Raw genomic sequence first — 17,590 nt, 5'->3', positions numbered from 1 at the left:
CACAATCATACAAATCAGCCTTTTTACTCCACGTTTGAATGTGTAATTTCGAATTAACCGACCATTTTGTTACTATAACGGACACTTCTCTGTGCAAATGTTTATTTATGCAAAATACTTAACTCTTAAGTACCCCAGACGTAACATTTTAAACACAATTTATTTGGGTGTTTCTAGAAAAGCAGACGGCAGTTCGCTTACCCTCCTGGAGTACCTGTCAATGCTCCCAGGTCTTAGTGGAATACAGATAACACAATAAAGAATATAAGATAACTAAAATCATACATACAAAGTAACAAAAGCAAATGAGCAACTTGGACTCCACTAAAAACAGGGATCATGAACCAGGTGCATCAGTAGGGTAAGCGTCCTCTGCCTTTTCTAGAAACACCCGCCGAGTTGCTCATAAAAAGTCAAGTCCGGGGTATACGAAAGAGGAGAGGAAAACTGTGACACGTTGAACAAATCAGTTTTCATGGCGCAAATGGATACACCGTAACGATCCACGAGTTCATGAAGACGACCATAAAACTTTTGTTGTGATAATTTCAAACATGTAGCAACATAACCCTGTTCCAGAAGCTCTAGCGCGATACAAAAAGTCTGCGTAGTCTCGGCAAGTTCTGGCATAACATATGAGTTGTGATATGATCACTCCATACGCAGGTGTTGTAGGGATGTTGACACAGATGAAAGGAAAGTTGACAATTTTGAATGAAAAGTCATCACGTTTGTCGCAGAGTTTGGTCAATAGTTTTCATTTACCATCGATTTCTAAGTGTAGGTCATGATATTAGGCTGATTTCACAGTGTCTTGTATCCTTTATCCCAAGTTCTTTGGGGTAGATGCGATGTATCAAATCCCAAAATTATGATTGTTGAAAGATAATGCGTCATCTATATATAGCAAAAACTATTAAGAGCTTAAAGGATCTAGCTAAACGATATTCTTTCTTTCGGGTCAGATCAGCTATAAAATCAGCCTCATAAGAGTGAAGGAGTAGGTCAGCAAGTAGAGGAGCACAATTTGTTCCCATTGGAATGCCGACGGCTTGTTGAAAAACGCGTCCACCACACTGGACAAATATGTTGTCGATTAAAATTTCCAGCATTTTGTAAACATCTTCCTTTGTATATTTGGAGATGATTTGGAATGATTTCTTACAAAGTATGAGGAATCTTTACCAAGAACTATGTATTTGTATCTAGGTGTAACATCTTTTTTTGAAAAAAAAAAAACAACGATGTATAATGTTTTTAAGTCGGAATTTTAATTGAGTATGTGGAGTAGAAGTATACAGTGTCGAAAAAGCATAGTTTTTAATGCTATTATATTCTGAAAGTAGTCTTGCGCTGACTGTCTGCAGAAGATCTTTCGAATTTTCCAGGATCCACATTGAATTAATACCACTACTTTTTGGTCCATTTTGCAGATCCAGCTATGAAACGTTGTTTCTATCGATTCTTGTGGAGTTTAGGAATCCAATACATAGACGGTAAATCATAATCATCATTCTTGGTAGAGAGACCAAAAGAGGATTGCACAGATTTATAGTTTTCCACAATTTCTTTTTGGAGAGTGTGGTAGCAGTATAGGTCATATCACTGCTATTATTTTCTACGTCTACCTCTGACAATAAATATTGGATGTAAAATGTTTTGTAGACAAAAACAATGTTGTTTTAGGCTTTGTCTGCTGGTACGACAACATATTTGTCATGTAAAGTAAACAATGTTTTTGCTACATCAGGGTCTTTGAAAACTGATGTAACATTGGCACTCATTGACCTTCTTAAATTTTTCATTCGTTTCAAAATTAAAGACCTCACGGCCTTTAACCACTCTGACAGAGAATCAATGTCTTCTTGTTTTCGTTTTATCCATTTTCTTGCGTAGTCCTCCACGGCATCCATAAGAACTTTAAAGTTATAATTCCAATTTATGGAGCGCGGTTCACGGTACTTGGGACCTTTAGAAGGATATTACGCAGAGATTCATTTTCGATGATAGACAAATATCTCGTAACGACGTAATGACGTAAAACGTTTGCCATGAAAAATAAATTAGTGAGCGGTATGTGCTATCAAATTGCAACTGGGGTTGTTGGTAAAGTACTCGCGCACTCTTTACTATTATTGATTGACTTTCAAGTCGTTTCCAGTTGTCAGTTGATGTCTTTACGTCAAAAACATGTAAACAAGATTGTAAGAATTGTTTTGTTGTTCAATAGCAAGCTGTGAATTTCATCTTCATTTAAACACATCTCTGACTAATTATATACTGTACGTATACCTCTCTGACTTCAATTTTTTTTGTAAAACATATTCAGTTATCATGTAAAACGATAACTAAAACGTTTCACATAAATTGTGCAGGGAATCATGCAAAACGTACTATATATTGTATGCCAACTTTTTTTCTGACATACTATAGTTACTTTGGTAATATTCTAGGTAACACTGTTATACGTTAGTTAATATTTAAAGCATTTAAAGGAAATAGATATAATTTATATTTCAATGATAACGATGCAGATTGTGTTTCGTATTTGTTTTGTATGATGAATTGCTTTCGTGAGTCGTCTGGGTCGTACACAATACAATTTGGAGACTTGGCAATGGGAAAGTACAAATACAACGATTCGAGAGCATTTGTGAAAATTCGAATTCGCACAACCATGAAAACAATAATTCAATTTCATTTAATTTAAACCTTCATGCGCTGTATCACAGTAACGACTTGTTATTACATGTGGACGAACGAAATAAGGGTACCAACAAAACTACAAACACTAATCCTACAATGTATTCATTATCAAGTCAAGTCCAAAATAAATCTGGCAAAATCGATAACACACCACCGGAGGAGCTGGTACCGCAATGGTCCTGACTTGGTACAGGCATTTCCAACGAAATGGTGGGTTAAATCTAGGTTTTACCGCGCGTTAACCCTCTCTCTTCCAGCATGAATATACCAGTCGTGATTTGCACTGCATGAAAGCGAGAGGCATAATTAACGTATTTTGTGGATTATACTATGTTTATTTTAAGTAAAATTACATATTATAACTTTGCATTGCTATATGCAAAACAATGTACATGTTCATTCAAATATAAGATAAACTAGAAACATTTGATATATTTGAAATGGTTAAAATTACATGCATAAAAACCAATTTCATTGATAGATTTCAAATTATTGTTAGTAGTTACTTTTATGGTCTTAACATGTCAATTTTTTTGTACATTATTTTGTTTATTTAATTTCGATAGAAAAAAAAAACTCTGATTTCTATTTTACTTTCTACTGTTGTGAACAAGATTATGCAAATGGACCTGCTTTAGTAAAGACCCAATATTCATTATAAGACAAGCCTGTGAAATATGTATCGCATTGAAGTATTCCATGTTTGGTATAAGAAAGATAACCAATTTTACTATATACACAGAATTTACGTCGTTGAATTGAAAAAATCTAGTGTCGTAATATTTCACTTACAAAAAGTTTGTTTTCACCTACAGACTTCCCCAAACAGAGATAAGGCGTCTTTTTAGTTTCAGGAAATAGATTTTCACATTTTGTTCTCAAATATGACCTTTAACATGTTGAACGAATATACTTCATAGGTCGACAAACTAGAATGAGGTTAAATATAAACGATTTTTTTAATGTAAGAGAATCTTTGCAGTTTTGCAAAGCAAAACTGTTTGTAAAAAGATCACTTGTCTTACATTGTTTCATATTTTAAAAGTAAATTTGGGACTCATAAAAGTTTTGTGTACAATAAAACCTGAAAAATCCATTTCATTTCTATAAAACATTTTCCTGCCAATTAGTTTCCCTTTGAAAGAGGGTTTATATAATTAATTTTTGAAATTATATTATTTATATGTTTATGCCAAAAGATCTTATTGAATAATTTAAATAATTGTTTTTGTATCATTTCAAATACAATTTGCTCGTAGGAAATATATACATCTGTATTAGTTTGCAAGATGACAGGAAATAATGTTCCGTGTTAAAAGTTGATCTACTTAAAATAAGACATTCGTTTAGAATTCAATTTACAAATAAAATAATCTTCTTGGAAAAGAAGATATTTAGTGTAGTCCCGAACTATGTCATCTGTTCAAGTCACTTCCTGAAAAAAAAGATATTGACTGCACCTGATTTCTACCCAATTGTAAGTAGTTCGTTTTTATTTCAGCATTCTTGAAGTTTGATTAGTGCAGACCGATTAGTTATTAAAAAAAGTTATATTTGCATCTACATGTAATTAACAGTTATGTTTTAGTTATCTTCGTATATATTTGCATCTTTTCCAATATCATCACGACACTTAGTAACGTGGTCATAATCTCTATCATCTTTTTGTCCGCAGAAATGGTCGTAAGCATCTGCAGATTCATCTTCATATTTTATACGATCGCCCACAACATTTTGAGAAGTGTCGTATGTGCCACTTATTCTGAAATCATAAAGATTGACATCACCTGCCCCTTCTCGCGCATTAGGAAAAGTTTGTGATTGTGAATTATCATACGTCCCGCTTACTCTGAGGTCATATAAATTAACGTTGCTGTCTTGATTCGTCAGTTTGAGTCGATTTTGCTGGTGTGACGTATCATACGTTCCACCTACCCGATTGTAGTTGAGATTTGCGTCGTCCGTTTTTATTGCGTTTGGACGAACTTGATTTTGGGCTGTGTCATATGTGTCAATACTTCTATCATCGTAATGATTGCTGTCGGACTCAATACCTACAGCGGGATATTCGTGTTTGAACGGTTCAGAAGGAAAGTCAAGGTAGATGTTGTTTGTGCTGTTGTTATCTAGCGGGGTTTTGTTTGAATGTTTTATAATCTTATGAGCAGAATGGTTTGTTTTCCGATTATGATTGTCTACCATAGTTATTGGTTTTGCGAAACAATACCCGTCGGTTTCAGAAAAATACTGGGGATTAGTCGTAGAAATGCCTTTTGTTTTCATTAAGCTGTCTTGGTAACAGTTCTCCATATCATTTTCACGAGGTCTTGAACCTTTGCTTTCAGAATATGCTACATTATTACAAACAATAAAATCTTTCATTGGGTTCTCATGAATAAGTGACTTGTCATCTGTCTTTTGCTTTCCCTTTTTTAATACCGACCTATATTAATACACAATCCAATTAGTAACTCTAAAAACTGTCGTCCTTTAAATTATCACATTACACATTTATTTTCATACCAATCTGAAACAACGTCACATGTGTCAAACAATATACTCACGAGGATAAATTGATATCAAGTTTTGTGTATTTAAGGATTAATGTGGAGTAGGCATGCACTGTTGGCGGAATTAATGACTGTTGTGACCATTTTTGTTACTTCCGGTAAATGACTTTTTGTTGGTATATTTGGGAACCTTAAGAAAAGTTCAGATACATGCAATAACGTTGAACTCAAACCGTTTCGCGTGGTGAGCTATAATGTTTGCATGTACTCCACCTTTAATGTGCCCGTGAAAAAAAAACATTTGTTTAGGACTATAGATTATTTTACTTTCTTCTATAGATAAAGATTATAACCGAGATTATTACTGTAAGAATCAACATTCCTCCAACCAGGCCAGCAATAATAGCTCCTTTAGGTTCTAAAAACCGAAATATGAATTTATACACATTAAATAAGACGAAAAATGACCAAATGGATGTAAATACGTCAAGTATATTTGTTATTTATATTTATTTTTTTCTTTAAAATGAAAGCAAAGGCATCGTTGTAAAAATGACAACGTTTATCTGTTAAGTATTAATATTGAAATATTTCAAAAGAATATTTAAATTGACAGGATTAGTTTGCCATATTTATTGTTTGAAAAAAAAAACCTTTCGAGCACCCATATCGCATATCAATAAAAACTCGTTCAAGTCGTAATACAAGAGTTATGATATATCCCCAGCCTTTAAAGTACAATAAGTAATCGATTTCGTAAAAAGTTCACAAATGTGGCATATTTTGTTCCAACTCACCCAAACTTTTCGAAACTTAAGTCAAATGGTCAAATAATGATGTCGACTTTTTAGATTATATTTTTTGGCAGATAGCCATTCAAATGAACATTCCTGACATCAAATTGCCCACATTATAAAATACAATCTAAATGATCGTTTAGATAGTAGATTCTGTTGAGTCATAGATGGTTACAGGAGCTTTTCGTATGATTTTGCTCATCTATGTATGGGGAAATAATTAACCGTTGAATCGAATCATATTTCTTTGAAGTTTATTTGGAAATCGGTCTGCTTTTACTAGGAAAAATATAGTATTTTCTTCGCGTCCATGTCACATTCTTGCCCAATCAGTGTCACTACATCAAAGTCAAATTGTTTGAAAGTGCACATTTAGCGAGCTTTCTTTCATTGATTGTCATTGATATTAGTCTCAACATCATTGTCAAACTATTGAATAATAGACTGATTCTGTAACATTTATTTATTGGTGAATGGATTTCCCTTTATTGGCATTTGCATAGTGTTCATTCAAATATTTTCATCAAAGGCAGATGGATTTCTGTGTGCCATCTTCCTTTGCATATCGATGCTTCCGTTATTTGGACTAATGGTTTCATACATTCACGGTCAATACAACGCAAAATCGTACAAAATTATCTGAAATGTAGGAACAGAAATATGTTACCATAGAGTTTTAACTTAATTCGCTTTAATATGACTGCAAACGGTTTTTTGTTTGTGAATATTGGTAGAAAACCAATGCCCTACAGCGAAATGCTGAAAATTCAAACGATATATTTGCAAACAAAAATGCTTTAAATATGATTGAAATATCGATGTTATTGATTTGCTATTCCATTATAACTACTTAAAATACAAGCACATAAGTAGGAATGCTTCCATAATATTTACATCGAGATAAAACTTAGATGATAAAAATGTCAAATAAAATTTTTGATTGAGTTTCAGTTAACATTACTGTCACGTGTTTGTCTGTTTCTACAGGGCGAAGTAAAACCTTGTGCTATTCCTGTGAAGGCAAATATCAAAATTGTCTCTTTTTTAATACAAAAAATAAATAAAGCCAAATCAGTGTACAATCAACCCAAAATAAACGTTTAAAAGCTTTCCACGAAAGCAAACTTTTAAAAAGAATGTTATTTGCATAACCTTCTACTATTGTTTTATTTAAAATAAAAAAAAAACACATATCTTATGTCTGCTTTCTGTTTAATATATAATCAGGCATTTGAATACCGGTAATATGTTGTGCTTGTTTGTTTGTTTGACAAGTGAAAAATAATCCAATTTGTTTTCACATCTAAGCAAAACACATCGTTGTGGGCATGATGAGTTCACAATACATAAGCTACCTACATCTCCTTTATATTAATAATGCATTTATGGTTCCTCGATGCGGACAATGGAAAATGGTAAAGGTATAGGGTATTTTGAGAAATTCGTAATAAAAGTCATTAAAACTATTAAATCAAACATTTTAGAAATAAAAAACCAGTTTTTCTAAGGAAAGTATAATAACAAACAGTGAAAGGTACGATGGCTAAACCAAGCATGCAATTTATTCAATAGATACAAATAGCATTTCCCTACTTCGTCTGATAGCTGTATTAAATTGTTGCACCTACTATATTTAGAAGTCAAATGACCTTTAAAATCTGAAATAATAGGATCTTGCCAAAATTTATTACATTTCTGACATTGATTTAACTGAACGTACATAAACCGTTTGTATGTGACTTAATGACTTAATGACTACGAACACAAAGAAATTGTTAACATTTCAAAAGTATAAATCACGTGTTGAATTATTGGTTTAAAATGTTGTAAAGTGCTGATAAAAGAATAGCATTCTATTTTGATTACTTGTTAACACATTCGGTTTTGCATTTCAATAGTATTTTCCGCAAAAGTATTTTGGAAAACATGCATTCTGTCCGATAATATTAGAAATCAAACTCACAATCGGGCTTTTATGGAACACTTACACTTACCATCATTTGTTTCTCTTCCAATTGTTGTGGATACATGTACTTGGTTAGTAGGCACTGTAAATTACAAAATACTGTATTTTTACAGAAAAATACAAATTGAACATGTACAGATTTAAAAAAGGAAATTAAGATAAAAAATATGATTAACCGATGAAATATTAAGGAGCAATGATGTGTCAAAAATTGTATATCTTAGTATCGATTTAAACATATTGACCAAATGCGTTATTTTTACTTTTATTTTAATTTCAGTAATATTATTTGTGTATCATTTTTTGCTTGGTTCCTGGAAGTTTTGTTGCAAAATAAAGTTAAAAACCAAGGACCGATTTGCATAACTTAAACATTAAATGACATATAAGCATATATGTGAATTGTGAAATTGTTAAAACATATTAATGAGAATGTATATTATATACTTAGACCAATATTAGGGGAAATATAAATTTAGATATTTTACACATTTTCTGAAAAAGACAAATTGACAAATTAGCACCATTAAACACTAATTTATATATACTTCTTTTGAATACGAAATGCAGGGTAAAATAAAATGTGTACGTACCTGTACGTTTAATACATGAAAAATCGACTTCTATTCGTTGTGGAATCGTCAGGCATTGCTCATATCTGTTTAACATATCGTCCAATAATCCTTTCTTGCAATCAATAGCACTCCAGTTTTCAGTGTGGTTAAATTTGTTCTTTGTTAAACATGTTTCAACAGTTTTTGGATGGAAAGTAATGACTGAATTTCTAGCATTGCCATTTGTGCACTGCCCATTCGACTGATTTACTGGTTGACAGATTGGCTTTTTCTAAAATGACAAAAAAGTTTTTCAAATTACTTCTGTAGGTAAATTCAGAATATTTCAGTGATAAGAGTATATATTCTGAGATGTTTTCTCGCTACATCATGAGAAAATTAAGCAGTTCCCCTCAAGCAAATCTTTCGCTAGTCGACGTACCGATATGGCATTACGTTGAAGTTAAATCTGACTTTTGATGCTTTTCCTAGGATATTTTGCAGTACTCAGAAGTTAAATCTTGTTGCAAACACATCATAATGAGGTTGTTTACTGACGTCTGATTGACGTCTTTTTACCGTTTATTTCAAAAATCACAATATGTCTCAAACGTTTACTGAAGTATTTTACAGACGTACTTGAAATATTGTTGTGTTTTTACAACATCATTTCTGCCGACATCATTTAAACGTTTTATGTCGGACTTCGTCATTTGGAGTATAATGTAGTCTTATTTCCACTTACACTTTTGTATTTGGATTTGTCGGCGATTCAGTATCCAAATTAAAAAAGGGGTGCATTGTCTGTGGAAATTTCGACTCAAAAAGCAAGCAAATTTAATCATATTGGGGCAGCTAGATGGAATCACTAGTCAACAATACGACTCTCGAAAAAGACTGTTGTGAACATCATAACGTAAGGTTGATATTTTCATAATTTGTCATGAAAAATCATTTTTGCGCACATGGTTTCAATTATCAAGGTCTTTTTGAAAATTATTATTTTTACAGTAATTAATTTTGTGATTTCTAATCTGATATGTCAGTTAAAATGTGAAGAAAATACATCAGTAGGTCATATTTCAGTATTTAAGTACTTAGAAATAGAACAAAAAATATGAGATGTTGTATGATTATCAATGAGATAGTCGTCCACCACACGTCAATCAATAAACGAATAAACTTCCACAGGTCGCCAAATGTCAATATGTAATTTATAATTAGGTAATTTTAGCTCGATAGAAGACCGATGGAGGACGGAAGAAAAATGGAGGAGAATAGAAAATAGGGTGATAGTTTTCATTTGGGAGAGACTCGAATAAGGTGTTAAGAGATTCACAGAGACATAAAGTGATACTGTTATGGATGTTTTATTTTATTTTATAATTTATATGACTTTTGCTAGTAGTTGAAAATGTTTATATTATATGGGAATGCATTCCTTGCCGTAATTGGAAGTGATTGATTTTCGCTAGTAGTTGTTCAAATGTCGTCCAGATTTGATATACTGTTGCGTGATGTCCGGAGTATGTTTATATCTGAGTATCAATTTGAATTATTCTCCGAAGAATTTGATAAAATTTCGCAAGCCATTGTTTTGATCATCTCTTAATTTTGTCAATGCCAGGCTCTGGCTCTGAAGGATCACCGCAAAAACAAGAATATAATTTATATACATCTTGATGAATTTTGTATCACCAAATATGAAATGATAAATGACTTAAATTTCAAATTCGTGATGGGAAATTTATTTTAAATTTGGGACACCATCTTCTTGATTATTTACCAGTAAAACATTGCTCGCTTTTCATAAAATTAATAACATGGGTTCGCCACAGCTGTCTTATGTTTCCATTGCTACATTTCTTTTTGTACTCCAAAGCGAAAAAACAACAGCTTTGCAATGCAGTGCCTAGCCAGTCGTCAATGGAATTTAGCCTCGTGGAGAAACAAACATTATTCAAATGAGTGCCCATTTATCTTGCAAGTCACTGACGGCCAAGTTAGAGTATGATGGCAAATAAACACTTCTTATGCGAAACGTAATACTGCTGCAACTGTCCGTTCTGTAGTTGCTCAGTAAATGTGTGAGAATGTTTGTCATTTGACTGTGAACTTGACATCATATTTGTTAACTGCAATGTAAATGCGCAACTGCGCCGGCATGACATTCTGAAAACGAGCGTATTGCTTTATTTTATCATTATTTCCTAGGGACGAGATCGGTCGCCATACAGTATCGCTCTGACGGTTTATTCGCTTGACGCGACACCGGACACAATACTATGGCAGGAAGAAGTCACGACTTTATTCTTATAGGCGTAATCGATCGTTTCATGCAAGATAGAAGGTCTCCGGTACAGATATTATCGGAACTGGTCAACATATTACACTTTGAATTGCAGCAATAGATACAAAGTTATATTCAGTATTTAAATTTTCCAACAGAAACCGATACTTTTAACAGGACAGACGTTTCTTACATGTACTACTGTTTTTGAATTTTCGATGGAATGTGATTAGCCCGATTGTTTTCAACAGCATAATTTAACTCACAATTGGTATAATAATTTTTATGCGATAAATCATTAACTTTCTCAATTTGGATGCCTTTTATCATCTTACACTTGGGATTGCTTATAGAGTATAAATAATTGCATTTTTGGATGTCTTTTCATGACAAATTAAGTCTCGCTAATGCGCTAAATAATATTTTCATAAATTGAACCACTACGGTATATCTGGAAAGCCGTTAGAGGGGTATCGAGATGAAGTGAACGGATAGGCAATGTGCAATTTGGAAAAAAAGGTAAAAGATAGGGTACTCCCTGGACCGATGAAAGGATCTCTTTAATTTATTACCTTTTGATTTTTTTACTTTCTTAAGCTTTGATTTAACGAAATGGAAGGTTACCCGGTGCAATGTTTTTTTTTTCGATTGTTCACCAATTGCTATATTCTACCTACAGCTTCAAACCACAATTACTACCTGGGTTGTATTCTCCATTTGAGTTCTTTCATGGTGGTGGGCCTCATAAAATACTAAATTTTGGTATGTTTGGCATTCCGTTTGGAAAGTTACTTTTCTGGTACATGTGGATTTGTTGTCACACACTTCCTTTATGTCTTTTATTTCCATTTTATCGACATGACAAACCATTGTGTTTTCCATGCAATTAGTACTGTTAAGTACTGGATACAAAATTTTTATATTAGTGATATTGATATCGTCTTTTTCCTCACATTATATATTCAATGAAAAGACAGCAGGAGAGTTAGGGTCATTTTTTATCCAAATCTGGTCAAAAACTGAAATAAAATGTCATTACCCTTTGTTATAACATCAGATATTTCATATGAAAAACACTAAAACATTGACTTAATCTAGAGCTATCGGCATTGAAGTGTTGTGATAAACATTAGAAAGGAGTTTTCCTTAAGCTTATTTGTGTGGTTCGTGTTGTTCATTGCTATATGTATCTCTAATTTGCAATATGTTGTGTCTCGTTTTACCTTTTCGTTGAATTGTTTGTTTTGTTATCCCAGCCTTATTTTCCACAAAATCTTCCTTGCTTAATATTTCGGAATAATTATAAAAAAAACTTCAAAAGAAGTAGAATAGACTTTGCAATTTTAACCAAACTGCTTAAAATTGATTGAGACATTTGTACACTTTGCATTACTAGATATTTTACACAAAAATTTACAAAAATTCAGAGCCCATTACAGAATATTCTAAATATGAGCTGGATACTGAAAAAGATGTCTATCTGATCCATAAAAAATATACATAAAGTATTTAAAAATTGTACTCGTATTTTGCATGAATTTTAACATCTCATACGTGGCATTTGTTTTAGATAAAGCATTGATCATAAAGATACATGTACAAAATGAAATTTTACAAGTTTTATAATTACCACCAAAACAAAAAATATGCAAACATTCCTTTCTATTCGTTGTTCTTTAATTAGACCGGGAAGTAAAACTTTTAATTAACATTAAAACGTCGCATTATTTACTTTCAAATAACGCATCGCGGTATTGTAATTGTGTTCATTTGAATAAATTTCTAACTTGTATCCATTTTGATATTTTCATGCTATTTCGGGAATTACACACCCTATTCTTTATATTCAGTACCCAATGTACCTCGATAACGTTTCTATGTAATACGTAAATACATACACATATATGTAAATGTATGAAGCATTATTTGAAAAAGAACATCACACCAAATGTATTTGTGCAATGTTGTTTTTCTGTGATGTATCTTGTATTACAAAAAAAAACTAAGAAAACACCAATAATAACCAATATGTATTTAAATGCTTCCCCATAACAACAAAACATTTTTGCAAGCAAATTTTGTATCTGTCATGCGATACTTTATAGTAAACTATAATTAAATGTCTCCAAAGGTACGTTTCAGAATCGTAAAACTTCGAATTTCTGAAAGGAAATGGTAAAAATCAAAACAAAAATACATAAAGTTTTACTTCCCATTTCATGGTCGCGTCATTTTGATATTATTTGTAGTCTTGTGCGTTTATATAAAAACACATTAAACTACAAAATTATCAAAATAACTCGAAGACCGAAAATATTACAATATAATATCTTTTATGTGAAGTCTTGTTTCATTTCTTGTTCATACATGTATTAAAAAAAGTCCGTTTGTGAGTTAAATTTACTAAAGAGCATACCTAATAATTCGGATCCAGCTATAAAATATACTTCAAAGAAGATACTTAATCTCACAAAATAGTATACAAACAACATTTCCCTTTTCACAGTTTCTTTGTTGATTAAACGCGACATAAAACTCTCCATAAGACACTGTCAATATCGCATGACTGATATTCAAATACATGTAATTGAATCATTGTTAAGTCGTGATATTATTCCATGTATTCATTCTTTCACCTCTAAAAATATTTTAAATTATTTCCTGCACATATTCATTTAAATATCTTATGCAGTACATGGTATGAATTAAGGACGCATACTTTAACTTGATGTTCATTTTTGTATTTCTATAGAAATAAATGTTTTACTATGTAATATTCCGACTCAAAATGCAAATTAGAACACTCGAAGGCTTCTCTGAGCAATCTTAATGGCTTTTACGACCCACTTCAACAATTAATCGCCTACCTCACTTGCAATATTTGAAATGTTTTTCAAAAACGAGTGGCAAACAGCGGCAAACATTCTTTACTTTTATTAAAGTGCATGGGCTGGGAGGGTCCACCGTGCATCTCACCCTTTGTAACAACTTCATGGTGATTTTAATGTACCCTTATACCCCATTACCGAATCAATTTGTCGCTAAACAATGTTTTCGGATTCGTTAATTTAAGCCTATATGTATTCCCCACTATTTTTGTGACTCAATTGTTCGAGCGTCTAAGCCTTCATCGGATAGCACATAGAAACAAACTAAACAAAGCTATATATCATCGTGTAGCCTAATGTCTCAGATTTACAATGGCACCAAAACAGTTGCAAAAACACTTAGGGTTTGGGGATAAAATGAAAAAAAGAAAAACCTGTACCCATAACCTACCAACAAATCGCATAAATTGAAATATTTCTCAATGTCAAACCCCTAGGGTATTAAAATGATTCAGTAAAAAATGGCTTATTGGTATTTCCTGTTTAGTATAATCAAAGTGTATACTTCTAGGCTTCTTTGAATCAATTTTTGCGATTTTTGTAGTCAGAACGTAAAAAAAAAATGCATAAAATAACTGGTCTACCTTAAAAACGGAAAATGAGAATTTTCAGAATTTCTGAATTTTTTTTCTATATCATCAAGCTTTTGTGTGATACCCATGAAAAAAAAATGCCTCAGCGTAAACTTAAATGTTAATTTTTGGCATATAAGCGGTGTACTCTAGACATGTTGAGTACTATTATTTTAACTATCAATGTATTCAACATACCTGCTCATTTAAGGCGCGTATTTTTCAGTTTCAATATGACAATAACGATTATTTTCCCATAAAATTAAAGATTATATGATAAAAATTAACATTTTGGTTCATGTTCAGGCATTCTTTTTATGGGTGGGGTGATAATTTTTCACCTAACTGGTGTTGGAAAAGTTGAAATATTGCAATCTCTGGCTCATTGTGAAACTAAGACACTATTCAATTGTATTTGAATATACAAAAGGTTGTTTGAGGTACGCTATTCGAATAAAAAAACAATTATAGGTGAAATTGAAGAAAATATGAAATTCCGAAAATTCCCCTTTTATTTTTGTCACATTAAAAATAATAAAAAAAACGCTCCTGAAATGAGAAGTTATAATGGATAAATAGATTATTAAAACAATGGTACCCGACATTCTATTGTACACAGTTATATATAAAAAAAAAACAACATTTGGGTTCATGTTGAGGTAATTTTACATGGGTAGGGGTGGCAGTTCTTCGCCTTACTTGACTTTAAAAAGTTCAAATATTTATTACTTGAGTTCATTTTGAAGCTTATACTAAATACTTATTTATTGTATCACACAAAAGCTTGTTTAAACTACGGTATACTAAAAAGGAGAATTTACGGGTGAAATAGAAGAAATTCTGAAATTCTGAAAATTCCCCTTTCACGTAATTGATATCCCAAAAGAAAATCTAAGCGCTTTAATTTATTAAATACGTTGAAAACATCGTTATCTGAATTATGAATGCCTAAAATATGAGATTTTATGTGTCGGTTTGCTGTGAATGAGAATTCTTTTTGATACTGAGACCAGTTTTTTAGAGGTAGGGGTAATATATTTAACATGTTTGTTTAGAAATGTTTTCTTGAAATATAGATTTTCGTGGTTTATATATGTTGACATTTAAATTAACTATCAAATGATACCACATTTGAGACGTTTTAGTTGAGTAATAAGTTGGAGAGTCGAATTTATGTGACTTTTGATCGAGAAATAGAAAATTTTATTTTTTGCTTTTTTTGATAAATTCTGACTACGAAAATCGCAAAATTTATCAAAAGAACCACAGATGTATAACTTATGATAATAATAAACAGAAAAATACCAAAAACAAGTCATTTTTACTGAAGCATAAATATGTTGGGGCTTTGCCATTGAAAACTGTGTCAATATTAGCGATTTTTCGGCAGGGTAGGGGTACAATATTTTTCATTTTACCCTGAAACCCTAAGTGTTACTGCAATTTTCTTTGTACTATAGTAACGCTGAAACATGATGATATATACATATGTCAGTTTATTTCGTTTGGTAGAAAGAAGAAGTACGTAGAACCAAAAAACTTTTAAAAAAAAATATATGTTTGCCTAAACGAGGTATAAAATGTAGCCAAAAATACAAAAAATGCTACAGTAAAATATTTGCTTCAAAACGATTCGTAAATGGTAAATATAAAGGTACCTGAAAATCATATTTTGGTTGATGAGTTGGGGGGGGGGGTTACACGGGGGTTAACTTGTTCTGTATATAAATGTTCATATATCTGTCGGGTCTTAACAGTTGGCGTCTGTTTGGTCCTATGTCGAAGTCCTAGTGGAATGTTCTCCATTTTTTTGTCTATAAGGTCTGCTTCATCCATAGTAATTTGTCCATTATGGATTTTGATTAGCACCTTGATGTTCCTGATAAAGACCCATGTCCTTGTTTGGGTTAAGATCTGTCACACTACATGAGGCCAGGTCATGACAGTTGATACAGTGGATATAATCACTTGACCTGAAGTCCACTGTCTCCTTCCGGGTGAGAACAAAGACATTCCTCCTCTCTTTAGTAGCCTGTCTGCTTTTTTTCTCGGCTCTATTCCTTCCCTCTCCTTTTCCTTAATATTTTGTTCCTGTATATTCTGTTTCCTGTGGTGTGTCTGGCTGGTCTTCTGTTGAGTATAATTTAATATTCTTGGTCATCTCCCAGTTTAGATGTTTCAGTTGCCTCATTCTGTTTAAACACCCCCTGTTGTTGCTGGTCTGCTTCCATGGTTGTATCTTTCTCTGGTACTCTAAACATTGATTTTTCCAACTTTTCGATTCACTTAGCCACTTCTTCTTCTGTTTCCTTCTCATTTATATTCCCTGCTTTGAATTCTCCCTCACAAACATCTTTTATATATTTGTCAGTCACCCCAAGGACACTGGTAATTTGACCAATGGTATATATTTAGCTTCTTTTCCTATTTTACTTGGAAAATCTGAGTAGGTATTTCTTCCCCTCTTGCATTTGTCATCCTCCTCAGCAGGTTTTCAATTGCTTTTCTATCTTCCAAAATTCAGCCCTAAGCCAAAATGTCTTGGTTCTTTCAAATATCCAATATTATCGGTTGATATGAGCAATAAGCTGTTTATCAATAAACTTTCATGAGACTTGTCTTCTCCCTTCCCTTCTGGAATAAGGGCGTACTTTTTTTTTTTTTTGTTCTTTGGTATAAATCCTTGGATCCTTTTCCACTCAGCTTCTCAGTACTCAAGTGACTTTTTATTGCTTCCTCTCCTCTCTTGCCATGAACTTAAGACTGTCTTTGTCCCAACTGTCATAATGTACTTCCCATCTGAAGGCTTCACTACCCTAACATAGTTATGTGGCAAGACTGCAACCCATTTACTTCATAAAAGAAGACTACTTCTTTTAATTCACCATCCATATTAAGATGTTTCCTATTACAATGTCTCTTTATTTCATTTATCCTGTTGAAAGATTCTCTCTTTTCCGGACACCAGGGATAAATAACTTTGCCAACTTTATGCTTCTCAGTGATATGTGCCTTCAGGTCCACAGGCTGGTCAAATGTATTTGGACAAAGCCCACACTTTAAGGAAAAAGCAGAAGTGACAATGACAATAAAGTCCTTTTTACTTCTGTGCTCCTATATGTTACTGAAAAATCTACCCCCGGACCAATTACATGTATATGACCACTCTTACCATGCGGAAGCCTACATCCATGACTTAAAAATCCAAAAATCATGCAAAACATGTTATTTCAAGATTATTGAATCCTCCAATGACCGGCCTCTGCAGAAGTCTTCAAAATAAAAGGTAGATAAAGCTTCGTGGTTG

General features: G+C 32.5%; 1 protein-coding gene across 5 annotated transcripts; it reads right to left on the bottom strand.

Annotated features, from left to right (window-relative positions):
- Positions 1-3,123: 3,123 nt before the first annotated feature.
- On the bottom strand, positions 3,124-13,489 carry LOC148620004 (uncharacterized). Of its 5 annotated transcripts, XR_015921687.1 has the most exons (6): positions 13,240-13,488; positions 11,523-11,842; positions 8,573-8,825; positions 8,008-8,061; positions 6,014-6,652; positions 5,546-5,634 (listed from the first exon to the last, which is right to left on the bottom strand). XR_015921687.1 is itself a non-coding variant. In XM_088580487.1 (5 exons), the coding sequence occupies exons 2-5, from the start codon at positions 11,703-11,705 to the stop codon at positions 5,139-5,141; spliced, it is 501 nt and encodes a 166-aa protein (XP_088436613.1). In that variant the 5' UTR covers positions 11,706-11,842; positions 13,240-13,488; the 3' UTR covers positions 3,124-5,138. The 5 variants fall into 5 exon arrangements, 4 of the variants coding, with proteins under 4 accessions (XP_088436613.1, XP_088436609.1, XP_088436612.1 ...); XM_088580487.1 differs by lacking the exons at positions 5,546-5,634; positions 6,014-6,652 and adding an exon at positions 3,124-5,149; XM_088580483.1 differs by lacking the exon at positions 6,014-6,652 and having other exon boundaries at positions 5,156-5,634.
- Positions 13,490-17,590: the final 4,101 nt, after the last annotated feature.

Source organism: Perna viridis, chromosome 4 (genome assembly GCF_037379345.1).
Source record: "Perna viridis isolate PV_CMFRI_1.1 ecotype Kerala chromosome 4, ASM3737934v1, whole genome shotgun sequence".
NCBI lineage: Eukaryota > Metazoa > Mollusca > Bivalvia > Mytilida > Mytilidae > Perna > Perna viridis.
This window is presented reverse-complemented; position numbering and strand designations above follow the sequence as displayed.

Coding starts and splice junctions, on each gene's coding strand:
- LOC148620004 (XM_088580483.1), bottom strand. CDS start 11,705: ATGGAAAACACAATGGTTTGTCATGTCGATAAAATGGAAATAAAAGAC. Junction 8,826..11,522: donor AAATGGAGAATACAACCCAG/GTAGTAATTGTG, acceptor TTGTCATTTTAG/AAAAAGCCAATCTGTCAACC. Junction 8,062..8,572: donor TTCATGTATTAAACGTACAG/GTACGTACACAT, acceptor TGTAATTTACAG/TGCCTACTAACCAAGTACAT.